The sequence below is a fragment of the Octodon degus genome, unplaced genomic scaffold (assembly GCF_000260255.1).
Source record: "Octodon degus isolate 3935 unplaced genomic scaffold, OctDeg1.0 scaffold00030, whole genome shotgun sequence".
Taxonomy (NCBI): Eukaryota; Metazoa; Chordata; class Mammalia; order Rodentia; family Octodontidae; genus Octodon; species Octodon degus.
Window position 1 is genome coordinate 19592963 of NW_004524606.1, and position 20478 is coordinate 19613440.

General features: G+C 43.4%; 1 protein-coding gene across 1 annotated transcript in view; it reads left to right on the forward strand.

Moving 5' to 3' along the window:
* Window positions 1-20478, forward strand: part of Itpr1 (inositol 1,4,5-trisphosphate receptor type 1) — a 381954-nt gene that overhangs the window by 308458 nt on the left and 53018 nt on the right. Inside the window, exons 46-51 of the mRNA XM_023713283.1 lie at window positions 3883-4083; window positions 6762-6872; window positions 9276-9371; window positions 12073-12195; window positions 13216-13320; window positions 16137-16329. Of these exons, the coding sequence (XP_023569051.1) occupies window positions 3883-4083; window positions 6762-6872; window positions 9276-9371; window positions 12073-12195; window positions 13216-13320; window positions 16137-16329 (829 nt within the window). The remainder of the gene's footprint in view (window positions 1-3882; window positions 4084-6761; window positions 6873-9275; window positions 9372-12072; window positions 12196-13215; window positions 13321-16136; window positions 16330-20478) is intronic.

The window sequence follows — 20478 nt, forward strand, 5'->3', positions numbered from 1 at the left end:
GCAGAACAATGAAATAGAACCAGGAGGAATCTATAATATTACCTTCTTGGTCTGTTGTTATTTTTTAATCCAATTGGTCTGAGAAGCCTGAATTTAAAAAGCCATCTAAGATCTGAGGCCATCAATTGGCCAGATCTGAGCCATACCCTAAAATGAAGGTGGTACCCACAGACACCCCATCAGACCCAATGCTGTGTGGCCATGGCGTGCCCTTCCTACACATGGGAGCCCTTCCTCTACTCTGCTTCCTGTCCATTTTGGCCACTGACATTAACCCTGTTCACATCAGCATATGGGATCCTGGTGCAGGTGGTAGCAGGACCTTACCCATCAGAGCTGAGCATCGAGAGCCAGAGCCATTGGGGCCAACTGTGGATCATGGTGTGATATGCTGAATGCCACATAATGTTATCACAGGGCTTTGTGTATTTAAAGGAGGGGAACCAAACAGTGTGGAGGGCACAGGAAGGCCTTTCAGAGGAGCTGATGTCTGCTGAGTTCTGAGCTCAGCAGACTCCGGCTGCCTTGGCAGTGCTCTCCCTGCACATCAAGGGGCAGTGCTAATGTCCCACACGTCATGTAGTTCCAGTCTCATGGACCTGCCTGACTTCCCCCCCTGTCATCTTCCCTCCATCCTGGCACACCCACTTTGCTGCCACTGTGTGAGTAGAGTAAGGCTTTGATTGTGTAAGTTCACTGTTTCTGATTTGGAAGTTCTTAGAAGTGTAGTTTTGAACCTTAGCTCTTCACAAAATTCTCAAGGTCCCTTTAATGAAGTCCTCCCAAAACTTCATTCTAAGGGCAGCAGTGCTGGGGGGGGGGGGGTAATGTGCAGGATATTTTCATATATGAAAAAGATCTAGCAGCTTAACGTTTGAAGTTACATGCAGTTACCCAATTCAGAGGTTTTAGTCCCCCCACTCTTTTGGCTGCAGAATCCTTTGTTTGAAGAACATCTTATGCAGAAATGTACTAAGCTAAGCATATGAGGGCAAAGCTGCTCTGTTCAGAATGGAAACTAGAGAGTACCAGAGCTTTCTTCCCCTCATCCAGAGTCCTAGAAGGTAGGATTCACCACAAGGAATCCCCAGGTTTCTAGAGGGTCTAGTGGGAAGGCCAGTGAACTGGACCAGTGGCTCAGGATATAGGTTAGAATCATCTTTAAAAACTCCCACAAAATCAAGCTTGCCTGAGTGATGGCCTGCTCCAGTAAAATTACATTTGCAGGAATCCATTTCTCAAATGATGATTTTAAATGAGATTCAACTATTGTGAATACCATCCTGCTGGCAGTGCTCTGGAACAGATGGTAGGCCACTGGGTCAGGGTTTCCTCCTGGATCTGAGGGAGGAAAAGACATTCTCACAAGTAATTTTCAGCTTCCTGGTATAAAGAAGTACAGATCAGCTCACAGAGAAAAGAGAATCTGCCTTCTGAAGCAGCAGTCTCTGGGTTTGTGCCCAGAGTATTTTTGTCATATTTATAACGTCAACTTTCCTGTTGGTAAATGTTCAGTAGGGACAAAGTCACCAAATTTGACTTAGCCAAATGGGCAGTTGCTGTCTTAAGCAAGCCTTGCTTACAGTAGTCAGCAGCCTGATGGGAAACAGTATTCTTAGTTTGTGAGTGGCTTTGAACCCTCCCCAAGCAGCTAGCTTGGCTTTGTGCCTGGGTTAATGAATGCAAGGCCTGATCTCTCTCCACTGGAGTCTGCACACACACGCAGCTGAAGTCCTTCACTTCCTTCACCTATCCTTCTCCACTTAATCCACCCTTGGCTCTCCCAGGAAGACCACAGAAAGAGCAGGTTTTCTCCAGCCTGGGCCGGGCAGGGTGGTGTGTGCTAACAGTTCATTGAAAAAGTCCTTGTGTGCCTCTCAGTGAGAGACATGTGTCTGTTTTTGCAGAGCACATGAGGAAATGGATCTGAGGTAGAGAAGGAGAGATTCTGGCTATTCTCTGCATAAGCCAGATTAGATGGGACAGACTTTCAACAAAGGGAAGCTAACTGGCCTCCATGGGAGGTTTGAAAGAAGTATATCAATTAGCTAATGATGTATCAGCTCCCTTTTCTCCATCTCAAATTATTTCAGCCAGTGTTTATGAACTACCTGATACCCACAAGCCCTTGTGCTAAGCTACCAGGTACCCAGTATTGTCAACATGGTTCCTCATGGGGTGGATGAGTATCAGCAGAGACACATCACTGCTTGAAGAGCAGAGAGGTAGAAATAGGCTGAGGTGACCCCATGTGAAGAGCAGGCCTACAGCATGAAAGAGGGCTTCCTAGGAGAGGTAACTCTAGACCTTATCCTGAAGGAAGAGGAATCTGGGAGAGACCAGGAGAGTGTAACAGGCAGAGTGAATCATGAGGAAAAACTCCCGAAGGTAGAGACTGAGGAATGCTTACAGAGCAGGAAGAAGTTCATTGCTGCTGGTCAGAAAGAGGCCTGGGGGCCGGGGAGATGGCTCAATAGAATAAGCATTTGCCTGGCAAGCACAAAGGTCTGAGTTCAATCCCTGGTTCCACAAGAAAAAAAAAAGAGAGAGAGAGAGAGACCTGGCAGGAGCATTGATGTCACTGCAGAGCAGGCCATGACAGGAGCACTGGTGTCACTGTGTAGAAAGGGACTTGGTGAGAGTGATGGTGTCACTGAGTAGAGAGCGCAAGCCAGAGCAAAGACATTGCCACTCAGCAAGGGATCCCCTGGGACTGTTGGGTCAGGCTCATAGGAGGAGTGTGGTTGGAGGAGTGACTGGAATTTGGATGGAGGCAGGGCTTAGGAGCCTTGCTGTGAACAAGGGTTCTGAGCATTCACCTCTTCCATGGGGAGCCCTCAGACAGCCCCAAGAGAGTGTTCTTCTCAGGAGCCAGACAGAGAAGGGAGTAGTGGCTGTGAAACCACCCTCTGTGTCTTCCTGTGATCCTGAGAAAAGTAGTCACCACTGTAGGAAATTCCACCATCCCAACTCATCTGTCCTTTCTTAACTCCCCTTAGAGGTGAACAGTTGTTATTGACATAGGTTAAGTTGGGAGTTTGGGAGTTAATTTAATGGATAATCATTGTTAAATTTGGTTACCAGCTTTTAATCTGTGCATCCACAAATGTTTTCATAAAGTCCAGCCAGATAGCTCAGAGGATTAAAGCACTTGCTTAGGCAGATGCAGGGGCCCGGGGTTCCATCCTCAGCTTGCCATGCCAGCCCCACCCCCAGGGCATGCTGAAATGGAGATTGATACTGGGCGTGGTAGTGTGCGCCTTTAATCCCAGTGCGTGGGAGGCTGAAAAACAGGATCACTATAAATCCAGTCTATATAGTGAGACCCTGTATACCCTGTGCTAAATACTTTTAAAAAAAGAACAAATGTGTTCATTTTACAAAGAATATGTGAATATATTCTTTTTATAAAGATTCAAATGAAAATAAGTAGTTCTCTGTTCTGTCCACAGAGAACTATATCTCTAATGTTTGAATTGGCACATCCAATTAAATGGCAGCTTCTATCTCATGTTTATCTATTTGCCTTTTTAAAGTAACTCTAAAGAGATCATTCCATACAGGCACATAATGATCTACTCAATATTCCTAATTTATAATATTAAATAAGAGTATCAAACTATAGGTTTTTAAGTACCCCTCTCGATGGCCATTTAGATTTTTTTCAATTCTTCACTGTTGCGATTACACACAGTGCTATAGCCAAGGGTTGACTACCTTGGGGGCTCTGTCTTCTGTTTTGTCCTGTCCTGTGATGCATCTGATAATTAATGATCAGCCCAGAGCACTGACCAGCTAGAGATCATCAAGGTGGCTGCACAAATGACCTTTCCTTCTTCTCTCTGTCTTTGGTCTCCACACTTGGGAATTGCCCAATTGCAGAACTTTCTTCGTTGCCAAAATAACAAGACTAACTACAACTTGGTGTGTGAGACACTGCAGTTCCTGGACTGTATCTGCGGAAGCACAACTGGAGGCCTTGGTCTTCTCGGACTGTATATAAATGAAAAGAATGTAGCTCTGATCAACCAGACCCTGGAAAGTCTGACCGAGTACTGTCAAGGCCCTTGCCATGAGAACCAGGTAATTTTGTTTGCATTTGGGGATGGGAAACATTTTTATCATTTTATAAATTTGACAAGAGGCTGTCCAGAAGTTATACTGCATATGCCTTTTGGCCCAGGGGGTCAATAGGACTGGAGGCCTTTTTGTAGCAGTTGAAAGGTTAGCATGGTACTTCGTCACACTTCTGAACTTTAACTAATGAAGGGCATTGCAGGGATTGACCTTGGCCTCTTTGTTTGGCTTGGTTTAGTTGTGTTTGATTTGACTTGGCTTGAATATCAGGTAGAGGTGGACAACAAGGCAGGAGTAATATTTAACACCAGAAAATAGCACTAAATACAAGGGAAGATCAAAATGTGATTACTTGATTGAGACTGAGTAGAATCAACTTTGAGAGAAAAAACTTGCTTCTTTTATCTTTCTTTATAACTGAGTAATACTCCATTATATAAAAATATCCCTGTTATGAAACAGACATAACATTAGTAATTAAGATTTTAACATGGAGTCTTACGGGAAAAAGACCATATATTCTTGACTTTGGTCTCCCAAGAATACCATTTGTGGAAGACCAAATATTTTTAATTTTTTTTTATTTTAAAGAGAATTAAAAAACCATTTAAAATGATACACTGGGGCCAGGGAGATGGCTCAGTGGAATAAGCGCTTCCCTGGCAAGCGCAAGGGCCTGAGTTCGATCCCCGGTTCCACCAAAAAAAAAATAATAATAATAATAAATAAAAAAGATACATTAATTTCAAAGCAAGATGATAGGGAATCAACAATGGTTGTTACACAGCAAATTATTATCTTCAAAGTACTTGTTCAGATTACCACATATAAGCATGCAAAAGTCGTTTAAAAATCAATAAAAAATTAAGCATTAGCTATTCCTTTTAATAAACCAATATAAATTAGTAGTACAGTTATCAGCTATCTATCATGTTGTGTGTATGTGTGTGTATGTCTCTTTCTTTTTGTTTTTGTTTTTCTGTTTCTTTTTCTTTTCTCCTTTCCATCACAGCAGTTCTTTCCTTTTGATCAGTTTCTTTCCCTTTCACAATATTTATTATACTTTTCAGATTTTGTTTACTCTTTCAGTTTCTTACACTAGGGAGACAATATTATGTTTACATAAGTGAGTCTGATTTATTTCAATTATGAGTGTGGTATGTAGTTGCATCCATTTACCTATAAAAGCTCGAGTTTATCTTTCTTTATAGCTGAGTAATACCCCATTATATAAAAATACCCCATTTTGTTATCCATTTGTCAGCTGATGGACATTTGGATTGTTTCAAGATTTAGCTATAACAGACTGCACTGCTATAAATGTAGGCGCACATATTATCACCATAGTGTGATGTTTTCATTTCTTCTGGAAAAATACCCAGAAGGGAAATAGCTGGGTTGAATGGGACCTCTAATCCTAGCTTGGTGAGAAATCTCCACACTGATTTCCATAGTGTTTGTACCAGTATGCACTCCTACCAATAGTGGAGATAGGTTCCTTTTTCCCACAGCCTATCCAGCATTTGTTATTGATGGATTTCTTGATGATAGCCATTCTTTCCGGGGTTAGATGGAATTGCAGCGTTGTTTCAATTTGCATATCTCAAATGACCAATGTTGCTGAACATTTTTTTCATATATTTGCCATTTGTATTTCTTCATCTGAAAAGTGTACATTCATCTCAAATTCCCATTTTTTGATGGGCTCTTTGAATTTTGGGAGGCTGGTTTCTTAGAAAACCTTCTTTATATGTTCTAGATAAAAATTTTCTTGAGTGGAATCATTGTTCTTACATGACATCTTGGAAGATTTTTGTAAGTTTCAGCTTTAGCACTAGGATGGGTACAATTTTTATCTCCAAATGGTGCTTCCTAGGTAGAGGGGGTAGGGCAAGGCTTAAAAGTGATCAATTCTAAACCCAGAAAATAGGGAGCATATGACGTAGCAGATTCCTTTGGGAACTAGGACCCCTTACAAGAGACAACTCACTGCCTATGAAAAATCCTGATCTTGATTGCCTAAATAAAATGAGGACAGTGTTTTTAGACCCTCTTTCCTCTTGTTTCCTCACTAAGCAGGTAGTATAAGACTAGCTACAGTATAAAGAAAGGGAACAAAGAAATATAAAAAATTAAGGGAAAGGTTTTGACATGTAAGTACATTTCTTTACAAGTTTGACTTTTCTTCTGTGAAATGGATTGTGCTACAAATACAGTTTTATCCAGGAAAAGCTGATTAATTTCGATATTTTATGAATTAAACCAGAAGCTTGCTTTCCAAGCTTAAACTTTAATCAAAAGTATGAAATACGCAACACGAGTGATGTAGAGAGAATGGAACACACTTCTAAAGGGGAAAAAGGGCTCAGGCCCTGGTATCAGTCATACACCATATTTTCCTTTAAGAACAAAAGCCAACTGTGCTGCACTATTTGGATTAGACGCAACCAATTTATCAGTTACCGTGCATGGGGACTTTCCTACTGTTTACTGTTAATTCTGAAACTAGAGATTTTCATCTGTCTTTTATTTTTACCACTTTCTCACGGAAAATTGCTGCTCTCCCCTAGAGATACTTCTGGGAGTGGCAAACATTGTGTTGAAATAGCATTTCAGCCTGTTGGCCTTTGACTTCTGATTTATGACCCGCATTTGTGTAAATGTTTGTGTGTTTATTTGCTCAGAATTGCATAGCCACTCATGAGTCCAATGGCATCGATATCATCACAGCCCTGATCCTCAATGACATCAATCCTCTGGGAAAGAAGCGGATGGACCTTGTGTTAGAACTGAAGGCAAGTAGGGACTGAAAGCAAGAGATGGTGGTATTTGGGTATGGTCACTTTTCTGTTTTGGCTTGGCATGGGACATGGTCAGTGTTGTGGAATTAAATATTAAAGATGGCCCTGTTAACCTAAAGGGATGACCCAAGTTAAGGTTCTGACTAAACTGTAGACCTTTAGTCTTTCCATATAAGGGCCTTGGGATAGGATACATGCTTTTTGACTGTTAGGTCACAAGGAATGAGTACTTGACACTCAGCCGAGGAGCAAGTTCAATAGCATCTGAAGACCAAGAGCTCAATTCTGAAAGTCAGGAAGAGACAGGGAATGGAAATACCATTCCCACTGTGGTACCTAAATCTAACCCCCAAGAAGGGAATGAATCAGGTGACAAATAGTATAACTAAACTTTCTCACAAAGTCTTTTTTTACTTAACTGAAAACCTTTTTCTGCTGTGTTAGTGACTTAGTTAATGTGAATTTAAAATGAAGACAGTTAAGAATGGGCCTACAGGTGCCTGACAAGTTTCTGGGAGTTGTGGATGGAGGACTTCAGATGACTGATGGGGCAGCTGCACTGCCTGCTGGTTCCCAGTAAATACTGGAACAACTGTGTGGAGTGAAAGGAGTGACTTCAAGGGTGCCTAGTGGCTTGGATCTTCAGGAAGAAAACTTTCCTCTTGTTAAGGGCAGCCAAAGGTTCTCAAAGAGTCAAAAAATTCAATTCTGAGAGGTAAACTTGCAGCCCACCGTAGAACATGGTGACAACTGCACACATTTTCACTGTGGCTCCTCCCACTGGGCACGTGGGGCTCTGTCCTCTGTCTGACGTCCACACGCAGCAGCAAGCCCTTTATCATATCAGAAAGCGCATAGAGCTGCAGGAGTCAGCTAAAGAACGGAACTGTGTGTAGTGTGTGAACAGTGTCTCAGGAAAGACTGGCCTTGCGGAAGTTAACAGAGAAGCCCAGAAGAATGGCACAGTTATTTTTACTTTTCTTCTAGCACTTAGAATTGAGAATCCAAACTAATAGTTGATTTGGGTATATGGTTTAAATAGATTTTTTTTTGCTGTTTTTAACTCCTTTTGACAAATCTTGTTTTAGATTTAACATCATTCAGACCCATATACCTGACTAGCATTTTCAGAAAGTACATGATGACCATCAAAAATGGCTGCAGTCATTCACATGCTCCTCAGCAGCACTTCAGTGATACTTCCAGCTAACCCACAGTCTGAGGGTTATTGTAGAAACAATCTCTCCTGTGATAGCACAGGAACCTGACTGGAAGGAAAAGATGACCCCTAAACACACACACACACACACACACACACACACACACAAGCTTAGGAATCTTTTTTTTTTCCTTTGTTTTTTTGGTACTGGGGATTGAACTCAGGACTTTGCACTTACAGGCAAGTGCTTATTCTACTGAGCTATCTCCCTGCCCCCAAGCTTAGGAATCTTATACACTGGAAAGCATACAAATTATTGCAGGTCTAGGAGCCTCAAATGAGATGAAGCCAAGATATTCAGAGTGTGGACACATGAACATTTTTAATATAATGGGAAATTATGGCTTGGCCGGCATGTGGCATTTCTTTGGATCATTTTGTTAATTAGTACCAGGTAGTGTTAGGCATTCTGATGATAGGAAAGTTGTAAGAAAGGGAAAATTGCCTGCCTGTATGGCTTGTGTCTCTGGCCTGTAAGGCTATTGGCATTGGTGTAGGCACACCATCCCACGCTGAGTGTCAGCCCCTAGAAACATAAGGGCAGCATGAGTCTGCGCACAGTATGCCCTTTTCCAGCACCATCATCTTGAGTGTGACAGCGTATGTCAGGCTCTGTGTCTACATGTTGAGTATCTGGGGATTTAATCAATGGCCAGATCAAAAATACTCCGAAAAAAATGTGTCTCTACTGGACATGTACAGACTTTTTTCCTCATCATTATTGCTTAACAATGCAATATTATGATAACTATTTACCCTTTCATGTTATGCTTATTATAAATAATGTAGAGATGAAGTATACAGAAAGATGTGTGTAGGTTATATGCTAATACTCTGCTATTTTGTATAAAAGCCTTGAGTTATCTGTGGATTTTAGAGCCAATGGGGTCCTGGAATCAATTCTCCACAGATACTAAGGAACAGTCATACCCATAAACACCTGTGTTAAATTTCCAGTGTTTGCTAGCTAACGTATGTTCAAATCAGATCGTAAGCACATATTTCTGGGGTCTGAGCAGCGCATCCTCTGCCTGGCATAAGTAGTCTGCGATGCACTTGACCTTGGCTAAAATGCCTGATTGTCAGCCAGGGTGCACACCTGCATAGCTGGGCAGGTACAGTTAGACATCTGCCCAGGTGGCCCCTCTCCACTTCTCTCTCTTCTTTTCTCTCATTAGAACAATGCTTCGAAGCTGCTCCTGGCCATTATGGAAAGCAGGCATGACAGTGAAAATGCTGAGCGGATTCTTTACAACATGAGGCCAAAGGAGCTGGTGAGTTGGGCGCCTGATCCCCGACCATGGCACCCAGGAACATGAGTGTGAAATCAGGGGAGAGTAGCAGAGTGGCACACTTGAGCTTTCTCCAAGATTCCCCGAATCTTAAGTATAAAGAAAATATGTAATCCAAGCCTCTGACTGGAGAGAGGTATGACAGGGGATGGGTGGTATTTTGCCCTCTCCTCTGAGCACAAACTACGTATGGAGTGTCCTTGCCCTTTCTACCTTGTGGAGGATGGTATGTGCAACTCTGTAGTTCTGCACTTTCTGCTGTGCTACCTTGGGCAGTCACTTGACCTCTCTGAGTGGCCCTCTCCTGAGGCCTAGAAAGAAAGCTAGCGTTACCTAGGCCAAAGTGTTGTTTCAAAGATCAGGTGAGAAAAGTCACATCTAAGCCCTTAGCATGGCGCCTGGCACGTGAAAAGTCCTCATACTGATGCCCGTTTCCTTCTTACTCCTCATTTATTGCTAGTATTTTTGCCACATCTTTGTCCAGTGCTGGAGTTTACATCTGTTCTTGGTTCCAGTAGCTGGGAGAACAGAAGAATGTTCTCTGGTTGCTGGGTGATTTTTTTTTGTTTTGTTTTGTTTTGTTTTTTTGTTTCCTGTAAAGAAAACATGATCTGGTCTATTTTCAAGGGGTGAGATTCACAATAGGCTGTGATATCCAGCTTGGTGTTGGTGCTGCAAACTGTGAGGCAAGGAGTGTTCAGAGACGGTGATGTGAGTTGAAGGCAGAGCTGCCGATGTGGACTTATCCCCCATGCTAAGAAACTGTAACTGAGGAACTTCAATGAGGGCATTAAAACATTTCTGCCTCCTGGTGACCTCAGTGTGCACTTGAGCTCAGACCAAAGTCCCTTTATATATCCCTTTAAATAAAGTCACAGCAGCCAAGCTCTTTAATCTCTGAGGTTAGACGGTGAGTTCTCAGCCCAAGATGGGACTCCTCTGTGAGTTTACATAATGACTTATGTAATTGGGGTGGCAGGAGAGCCCAGGTTTTGTAAATATGGGGTAGAATTGGCAGCACTGCTGAGACCGCATTCTTGTTCCCATCAGTAAGGAAGGTGCTCTGGGTCTCCTGGCCTATCTCAGGTAAGGGAAAGGCCAGGACCTAGTGCTGTGACTACCACCAGCTCCTGGGTTGCCACCTTGTGGTTAGAAAATATTCTTTTGGCTGATGGAAAGAGTCAAAGTTTTCCTGGAATAAAAGATGTTCTAAGAATCCAAATAGCAAGGCATGTGCATGCATGTACGTGTAAGTGTGCACGCATCTGTGTTGGTATTCTGGCCCCAGACCCTGTGCAGTGTGTTGTCTCTTCAGCCTGGTATTAACAGAACGAGCAAGAAAGCAAGCTCAGAGGAGAAGGCTCCTGTCCCCAAGGTTATATTCCAGTGGCTGACCTGGCAGTCCTGAGCGTGCCCAGCTCTCTCCATGCTTGGTCTTGGGCAATGAGAGATAACCCCAAGTAATGGCCTTGTGAGAGTGCAGGAGGTGGAACGCCTTCTGAATCATCCAAGAAAATGGCTAAAATTTAGTATAACTTAGGGTTTACAGGTATTTTTGTTCTTACTCTTTAATTGGCTAAATTCTGAATATGTTTGTTGAATAAATACTGGTTAGTCCCTCCTTTGTCCAGCGCATCGTGCTGGGCACTAGAAGAGGGATTCTGATACAGATGACCTGGCCCTGCTCGCAGGAGGCTGGAGTGCGAAAGCACAGTAGGACAGGCGCAGAGATGCTCTGCGAAGTGTGCCGGAAGCGCGAGATGAGCCTAGTGTGCAGGTCCTCAGGGGCACAGTCACGCAGCTGTGAAGAGTAATGGCTCAGGTCAAGTCCCAGCTCATTAACTGTGACTTTAGCAATGTTCTTTTATCTCTGAGTATATTCTCTCATCCATAAAAAATGGGATCTCTGTTTCCTCATAAAATAACGCTGAATACTATGCTAAAACTCTAAGCATGGTGCTTGGCACACTGCGAGTGCTCAGTGGATGGTATTAGTTAATGCTATTATTTTCATGTGGAGTGAGCTTTGGGGCATGAGGAACATTTCAAGTTAGAAAAAAAGTTTCATCAGCCCTTTTAAAAGCAAATGGATTTCTCATTAGTTTTTCCTGAAATGATAAGGGCTAGAGGTGAAGATAGGAAAATTCTGGTGTCTATCCTTTATTTATATTATATTTTGCCTTTTCAAGGTATTTTTTTAACCTTGTAGCCATTTCTCCCTTCTAAAGTAGAAGGATATAAACCTGCCACAAAATGTCTTTCTTTCTAAGCAGAGTAAGTGAGTTTCCTTTCTCATGTCAGTAGAAGTTGCCTTGTGTCAAATGCTTGTGGCAGTGTTAAAAAGGATTCTGAGGCTGAGTCCAAGCCTCAGAGGAAGGAGTGTTGAGTTCCATGAAGGGTGTCTGCCCGGCTGTGGATGCCTGTTTTCTGTGGGTCACCTTGGCTCTCCTGCCTGCCCTCCACACCTTGGTGATACTGAAGTTTGAATCAAGGGACTTTGCATTGAGCTACATTTCCAGTTCTTCTTAAATTTTGAGACAAGTTCTCACTAAGTTGCTTAGGCTTCAGACTTTCAGTCCCCCTGCCCTAGCCTTTCAGAGTGCTGGGATTACAGGTATTTGCACCACACCCAGCTTTGTGGATCTCCCTTGAAAAGAACTTGTTCTCTTGGCCCGCCTTGCAGGTGGAAGTGATCAAAAAAGCCTACATGCAAGGTGAAGTAGAATTTGAGGATGGAGAAAATGGTGAGGATGGAGCTGCCTCTCCCAGGAATGTGGGGCACAACATCTACATACTAGCTCATCAGGTACCTCTCTCTCTCTCTGAGCTCATTCCTGTCTCTGCTACCTGCAAGGCTCAGGCTGCTTCCTGAAGACTTTTACCTGGGGCTGTTGGTCCTCATGAACTTAATGATGTGCATGTGCATTTGGCAGCTGACCCAAGAGGCTGAGTTCCAGGACTTTTTCGTTCCTCACTGCAATGGGGTTAGATACTTGGGGTCCAATACTTGGAAATCCCCATGCCTCTTAAAAGCATCCACCCCTGTGCGGTGACACTTAGATGCTTTATGACTTTGAAGATGTTTGCATCTTAGGCTTTTGGCAGATACTAAAGAGTCTCTCTTAAGAAGCTAAAAAAAACCTGAACTTGAGCTTCCTGGATTGTGACATTTGGAAGTCTCTGGGAATGTGTCATTATGACTTCCTTTTGTTTATCTTTTTGGAGATACAGTGATAGTTTATGTTTTGACATTAAAATATTTCTTAATTCTCTTTCCTATTAGCTGGGTTTCTGGAGATAATACCTCTTATTGGATGCTGAGGTGCCCAGAGTTCTCTGGTGGTTCTGGGAAGACTGTTCTTTAGCTGGAGACTATATTTCCTGTCCTTTCAACCCATCGGGTAGAGGATCTGAGTATAAAACGTGACAGTATGGACCCTGAGGCTGGTAGATCCTCCTATCTTCAGCCACATTATCAGTCTCCTTCCTGCATCTCCCCGATGTTAGCATCTAGCCTGTGACAGAGCTTCTGGACATTTCAAATGTAGGCTCCATGGGGCTGTACAGAAAGCCCCATCTAACTCCTGCCTGGCTAAAGAAATCAGGAGAAAGAGACACTGCACGGGGCTGCAAGCTCGCTATTCTTTTCTCCCATGCTCCCAAAATAGCCTCTGGGCAAAACACACCTAGATGGAAGGTAGCACTTTGGCACCCTTGCACTTCAGCTTGCTGTTGGTTATTTTGCATTTTTAAAATTCAGAAAGAAGCTTATGTCTTCCTGTTACAAAAGATGTTGACCTCCTGTATTTCTGTGCTTGTGTTCTAGCTGGCTCGGCATAACAAAGAACTCCAGACCATGTTGAAACCTGGTGGCCAAGTGGATGGAGATGAAGCTCTGGAATTCTATGCCAAGCACACAGCCCAGATTGAGGTAAAAGCAAATAGCTCAGGGCACAGAAGAGGCGAGGCTTCAATGCACAGGCCTTCAGTATTGAGGCCTTCTGTGTGGAATGTGTTGCACCAGGCATGCATTCATTCATCTTAGAAATAAGAATGTGAGAACCTGCTGTATACTAGGTCTTGCATTAGGTGGTTAATATCCAAAGATGCCCATGATTTGTGCTTGAATCTTGGCAGAAAGGCAAACATTGAGAAAATCCACATAAATAAATCTTATTCATTATAAGTTTTGGCCAACGTACCAGGATCAGTAGGTGGCATTATAAAAAAAAAAAAAAAAAAAAGTCCAGCAGAGGGACTTGCTATAGGTTATAGTGTCCTAGAAGGCTTGTTGTGAAGAAACAGTAACTAAGAACACAGAAATGAGGCAGAAAAAACAAGGTAGGGTGAAAGGAGCTTGCCAGACTTGGGGAAGGAAGCTTCCAAGAGAGGGGTGAAGCTCGAGAAAGACCTGCGTAGCTGGAGCTGAGTTAGCTAGCAAGGACACCTGCTATCCCCAGGAGACAAGACTGCCTGGGCTGCGCACAGTTTGGGCCTCAACCTGGGGAGAGATTTGGACTTCATTCTCCTGGTGATGGGGAGCCATTACAGTTTCACCCAGGGAAGCACTGTGATCAGCTCTGCATTTTAAACAGCAAAGTGAAAGTCTCACTAATACTCTGTGAGCTAGACACTTTAAAAACAGGCAGTAATGCTCAGAGAGATTGTGTCACTTGTCCACCTTTCAGTGGCCAAAATGGAGTTTTAATTGTTGCATGTTCACCCCCATGTGGTAAACTTAGGGGTAAATTTTGTGTCACTTGCATTTTTCTTAGAACATGAGCAAGCATCAACTCTGTGTCCAGGCTCTTGGAGGTAAGGGAGGATGTTCTGTTGTGTTAATGAGGAAATACACAAGTATCAGTGTTGGAGCAAAGATTCAGAAAGCCCAACAAACTCCTTTGGGCAATGTAACATGTTCAAGATGGTGACTTTCCAAGAATCTTATCTTACCAATGTCTCTGGTCTCCAGATGACCCAGTACAGTGCAGCATCTCACTGGTCCATCAGCCATCCCAGTGTATGTGAGCAGCAAATACTCTTATTTCATTGTTAGTGGCCAGGAGTTTAGCCAAGGAGCCAGATCTTCTGGAACCCTTTGAAGATCCACTTTACATGTTCAAGGTATAGAGGTCAGAAGAAAACAAAACCTTGAAGATCATCTCATTGAACCTCTTGGCTCATCAGGAGGAAGACCGAAGCCTGCTCAGGTTAAAGGCATAAATAGGGTCACTCAGCCTATTAGAGATGGGAGAAGGACTACAGTATGTTTTCCTGATCCTCACTTCTAAGTCTGCTAGAAGAGGTATAGATAGGTCTTTAGTGACAAAGAAATGTCCAGGTGTTCCTGGCCCCAAATCCAGTCCTTAGTACCTGACCCTCTCTTCAGGTCTCTGGGGTTATCTGTGTAGAGTCAGGACACTGTAGCTTCCTTGGGCTATCCTTACAACCTCAGTGTCTTCACTCTGAGAGTCAGCGTAGGTAAGCCCACAATCTGAAGTCAGCTCTCACCCCAAAGCCTCCTTACTCCTTTCCCTTCATAGCCCAGATACACCTCTCTGCTTGTGTTCCTTCAATGGAGGGAAGGACTGGTCCCTGCCAGGTTGACTGTGTGACACAGGCCGGGTACTGATAGGGGGTAAGAAGTGTTGGTCCCTGAGCCTGTGTCACCTTTGGAGCTGGGTCATGGGAACTTTTAGTCATTAACCCCCAAACCACAATTGCATTGGTTAGATTATGTACCTGCATCAGGAGAATGATGAAACCTCTTGAAACATGCACTCCTACTAGACTTGAGAAGTGCTGGTCTGAAGATCACGTCCCTGGGCATACAGTTTCCTACTACCATGTGGCCTGAGTCACTTCTGCTGCTGTAGCAGGGAATAAAGGTATTGAGTTAGAACCAGCCCTGCTTGTAGAATCTGCCGGCCATCAGCCTCACCTGACCTTTGTTGTCACTGTACCTCTGTTATACCACATGTAGCCTATGCCTGCTTTTAACCCCCAGGTAACTCGGTGCAGTATCCTAGAATCTGAATGATCCAGACTAGACTACCTCCTCTCTGGGGATTGAGCAGAGCCCAACAAAGCTACTTTAAAGAACAGTGAGGCCCTTCCAGAGTCAGATGGACATATTAGTTCCTCAGCCTTACATCTTAGATTCTATGAGAAGTAAAAGGTAGGGTATCAGCAATTGATTGTAAACCAAAGGTCTCATCTTGAAATTCCCATCTAGGGAAAATAACCCAATTTTTCTCCTTGAGAAAGGATCGTATGTGGTTGCTACTATGGCCTCACATTACACTGTCCACTATGGTAGACACGGCTGTACATAGCTGTTTAAGTTAAAATTAAATAAAATCCAGTGTGTGCTTGTCCCCAGTTGCATTAGTCACATGTGCTAATGCTCTGTAGGTGCCTGTGTCTCATGGCTGTCCTCTTGGATAGCATAGATACAGAACTGCTGTGCCGGCCCTGCCCCCAGGGTGCCCTGAGAGGGCAATTGAGATTGGGTGTGTGGCGCACACATGTAATCCCAGCTCTTGGGAGGCTGTAAACAGGCGGATCACTATGAGTCCGATCTAGTAGTGAGACCCTGAACACCCTGTAGACCCTTCCCTAAAATATGGGGGGGGGGAGACAGAGAGAGAGTCAGAGAGAGTCTGTAGCATTCTGAGGGGCTAATACCAAATAGGTTTCATAAAAGGCTTTGAAGACCTGCTTAACCTCACCCATTTTTCACCCTAGATTGTCAGATTAGACCGAACAATGGAACAGATTGTCTTCCCAGTACCCAGCATATGTGAATTTCTAACCAAGGAGTCAAAATTACGAATATATTACACTACAGAGAGGGATGAGCAAGGCAGCAAAATCAACGACTTCTTCCTGCGCTCTGAAGACCTCTTCAATGAGATGAACTGGCAGAAGAAGCTTCGGGGTAGGTCACGGTGTTCTGACAGTGCTACAGGGAAGTGTAGTTCTGGGTTTTCACGAATCTGAGCTTTGTGGTGCATTCCCCTCTGAGCAGCATTGTGGGTGTAATTGGTGATACTTTCCACCTGTGACTACCAGGAACCCCAAAGCATAGTATTTTAGTAGCTGATGAACTCCCCTCCCCCAGGCTAGCACTTCACTGACAAGGTTTCCTCATGCAGCACTTGACTTGATCGACTGGGAGCTCTGTAAGTTCGGATACCTTTTTTGGTATCTTCATATAGAAAATCAAGGTGGGGGTAGGCCTTTGAGCTCACAGGATGGTTGACTTGGGCAGGAAATGCAAACAGTGTGATTGTTCATTTACTAGCACACCTGCTTTGAAGACTCTGGTGCTTTCCCTCTCACAGAGCAGCTCGAGTTTGACTCTAAATCATTTTTGGGTGGTAGAATCGTTTGCCACGTAAGATGCATCATTGCTCACCAGTGAGTCCCGCTGAGGAACCCAGCCAAGTCAGGTTGAAATTACTTGTCTAAGATATGTTTATAGGGCTTCCCCAGAGGGCTTCTCTGCTGCTGGTTTTCATTAGGGTTTTAATGTCATCCTTCAGCACCAAAAGTACGCTTGGCACCAGCTGTTGTAACCAACTTAAAAAGGATCCTGCTTCATTTCAGTCTGCTAGTCAGGAGCTGGTTTTTTTATTTGAAACTCTTGAGTCCACCTATAGCCGCGATCATTAAGGCTCTTTCTGTGGGACACAGATAGGGCAAGGGCAGTGCTGTGCGTGAGGATGGTATCTGGGAGCTTTCATCCTCTCTCTGATCCCTGTCAATCTGAGGGGGACCAGGCCTGCTGCCCTTACCATGTGTCCCTTCCTCACTTTTCTCCTCACCTCACTGCATCCCTACGTTTTCTAGTGGCAGAGAAGGCTATGTAAGCCCCCAATGGGGCTTGCAAAGGCCCTATTCCCAACACCTGTTCTCCTGCTTCATTTGTATCCATCTCCAAGGGGCATCTTCAGACCATTCTGAATATCTTTCTGGATCAAATCTATCCTGTGACAGATCCATGTTTCATGTCTGCAGAGGGAACGTAGACCCTGAGCAGGCTATCACATCCACCCTGCTTGGTACAGACCTCAGGAAGGTGTGACTCTACTTGGGTCAGTGTATCGACACATACATAGTGCTGTGGGCTCCTTAAGACTTTCAGCTCATGCATTGCTGTGAACCCTGAAACTCTGACATCATGCTTTGCTACTGCAGCACAGCACAACAGACTGGCCTACTACCTTAACCAAAATGAAGCAGACCCACCTTGTTCCATACTTTCAGTTCTGGAGAAAGTAAAACTTATTTGTTGCCTTTGTTTGTTGCTAGGCTATTCTGTAATTACACTTTAGTGAATAATCATGAACAAATTAACTTCAGTTTTAACTTTATCAGTATACAGTATACCTACTGAGATAGGTCAGATGTATTTCTTCTCAGATTGTGTTATCAAACACATATATGTATATAATATATGCATTTTATAGGCTCTCCAAAAGGCTGATGAATCAACAAGGTTTTTACCTTTTCTGGTGAAATGTGTCCTTGTCCCTCTTCTGGGTGCTAACATCAGCATGGGATGGTAGGGGGAACTTACCCCAAAGGAGTGGGAACGTGAGTTCCATTCTATTTCGGACGCTTGCTAGCTCTGTGGCCTCAGGCTGGTGACTGTGCTCCCAAACCCTCACCTGAGAGGACCTCACTGATGCAACTTTTCCATAGTTGGCCCTCGAATTATTGCAAGATTTATAATTCACTGTAGCTCATCCCTTCCCTTATGTGTCACTCTTTCTGTTTTCAAAAAACAGTTTTTGTTTCCATGAAGCTTAAACACAACTATAGTTGTCAACTGTAAGATTTTAATTGGCTTCAAAGCTGTCTGCTGGTTAAAAAAAAAAAAAAAAAATTGAAAATAATAACTGAATTAAGCATGACTTGCACATTTAGGGAGGGAAGAAACGTACTCATTAGAAGAGCAGTTAAAGTCTATTTTCCCTTCTAAATGGCTTGGTTATCTTCTAATAAGTCTGCAGAAAATATTTTTCTGGCTTATTCATGTAGCTTCTTTACCTTTTCCTAACTTAAGATTACCTGTGTTTTGGGAAATTTGTGGATAAGAATCAAAGAGAGATGCACCTGTCCCTGATGTTGCTTAGCTATTTCCTTTTACAGGAATTAAAAACCCAGTTAGTTCTTTGTTTTCCAGAATATCTGTTCCCTGCTTTTCTTCCAAAACATACAGCCATATGCATATATACCTGCATGTATACACACACTCACACACACTCCTAGTGCATTCACATCCTCTTTCTGACCAACCCATTCTGCCATCTTCTGAATCTGAAATCATGACTGGTGAAGTGAAGGCCCTGGAAGGTGAAAACTATCAGACAGTGAAAGGGGAAACGGAGGTAGAACTGCACATGGAAATTGCATATGATGATTTGGTGGTGCGGTGTTTCCCTATGGTAATCACACTCATGGCAATTGAACTGAAAAATCCTGCTTAAGTAAGTATCTATGAAGTCCATGTCATCCAGCAAAGCCCAGTTCCTTTAAAATAAATAACTAGGAAATAACGTTACCAAGAATTGCCTATATTGTTATAGTTATCTAAATTGTTTTATCACTCAGAGGTCTTAGCCTCTACCTTTTTGCTGGAATGCGGCAGGTCTCAATAGACCCAGTCAGAATTTAGCCTTCAGTAGCACAAAACATGCTGTTTGTATAGTGTGGCGTTCAAAAGTGTGAAAGCTGTGATTCCTTTCCTGTAGGAATTTCTCACCTGAGAGGGCAGCCACCACAGGCAGTACCAAACTGATTATGATGATGCCTATAATCAAGGAATAATAGTTTGTGGAAATAAGAGAAAGGAAGACTTTAGAGAAAATGTGGAACAGAAATAGCATGAGGATGATAGGTGAAATTTGAGTAGATACAGTTGAGAGATTGGGACAAGGGAACGCCAGTTTCCTTGGGCTCCTGTAACAAATTGTCATAGTGTTCAAGTTACAACTACGTAAATGTATGAACTTAACAGTTCTGGAGGTCAGAGTTAGAAAAGGTTCTCACTGGGCTAAAAGAAAGGTGTCAACAGAAAATACTTCCACCTTCGCATGTTCCTCGAGGCTGCCTGCACTCTTGAGGTCATGGTTCATCCTCCGTGCTCTAAGCCAGCAAGGTCACAGAGTATTTCTCACGCAGCATCATTGACTGCATCTCTTACCCCCATTTCCCTTAGGAGGACTCAGAAGTCCCCTTTTCCCTGTACGAAACACATTCACATGCTCTGAGAATTAGGATGTAGACATTAGGAAAGGACATCATGTTGCCTATGAGATATATTAGTTGCTTTCTATCATATGTAAAAAAATTAATCCCCAATATTTTGTGGCTTAAAACAATGAATATTTGTTGTTTTGCTGTTTTTTGGAGTTAGGAATTTGGGAATGGCTTAGGTGGATGGTTCCAGTCCAGAGTCTTTCCTTTGGGTTTAGCTGAGATGCAGCCAAGCTTTCCATCATCTAAAGGCTTGCCTGGACCTGAGGGGTCCACTTCATAGCTGTCTCACATGGCTGTGGGCAAGAACCTCTGTTCCTCTTTACCTGGACCTCTCCATGTTTCTGTTTGAGTGTCTTCATGACGCAGCGGTTGTTTCCCTCAGAGCAAATGACTGAAGAGAGAGAGAAAGAGCGAAGAGGAAGCAGCGGTGCTTTTTATGACCTACTTGGAAAATCACATTCCACAAGTTTGTATTGCATTCAGTTTGTTAGAAGCAAGTTGCTGGTGCAGCCCACACTCAAAAGGAAGAGAATTATGCTTCACCCATTGAAGGGAGGATTATCAAAAACTACATGGACATATTTTTGAGCTGCCACAGAGGAAGTGCTCAGAGAGCAGAAGGCAGAGCATGTGCTCAGGGGCCCACTACTTGACTGGGACGCAGAGGCAGAGGGTATGAGAACAGAAGTGGGAGAAGAGTTGCATGTGCCCCAGCAATGAAAGACACTGCCTATCAGGGTGGATTCCTAAGTGTCTTCTTGTACTTGAATAAATACCCACTGATTTAAAGGTCTGAATGTTTGTTCAGATTCACTTGGAT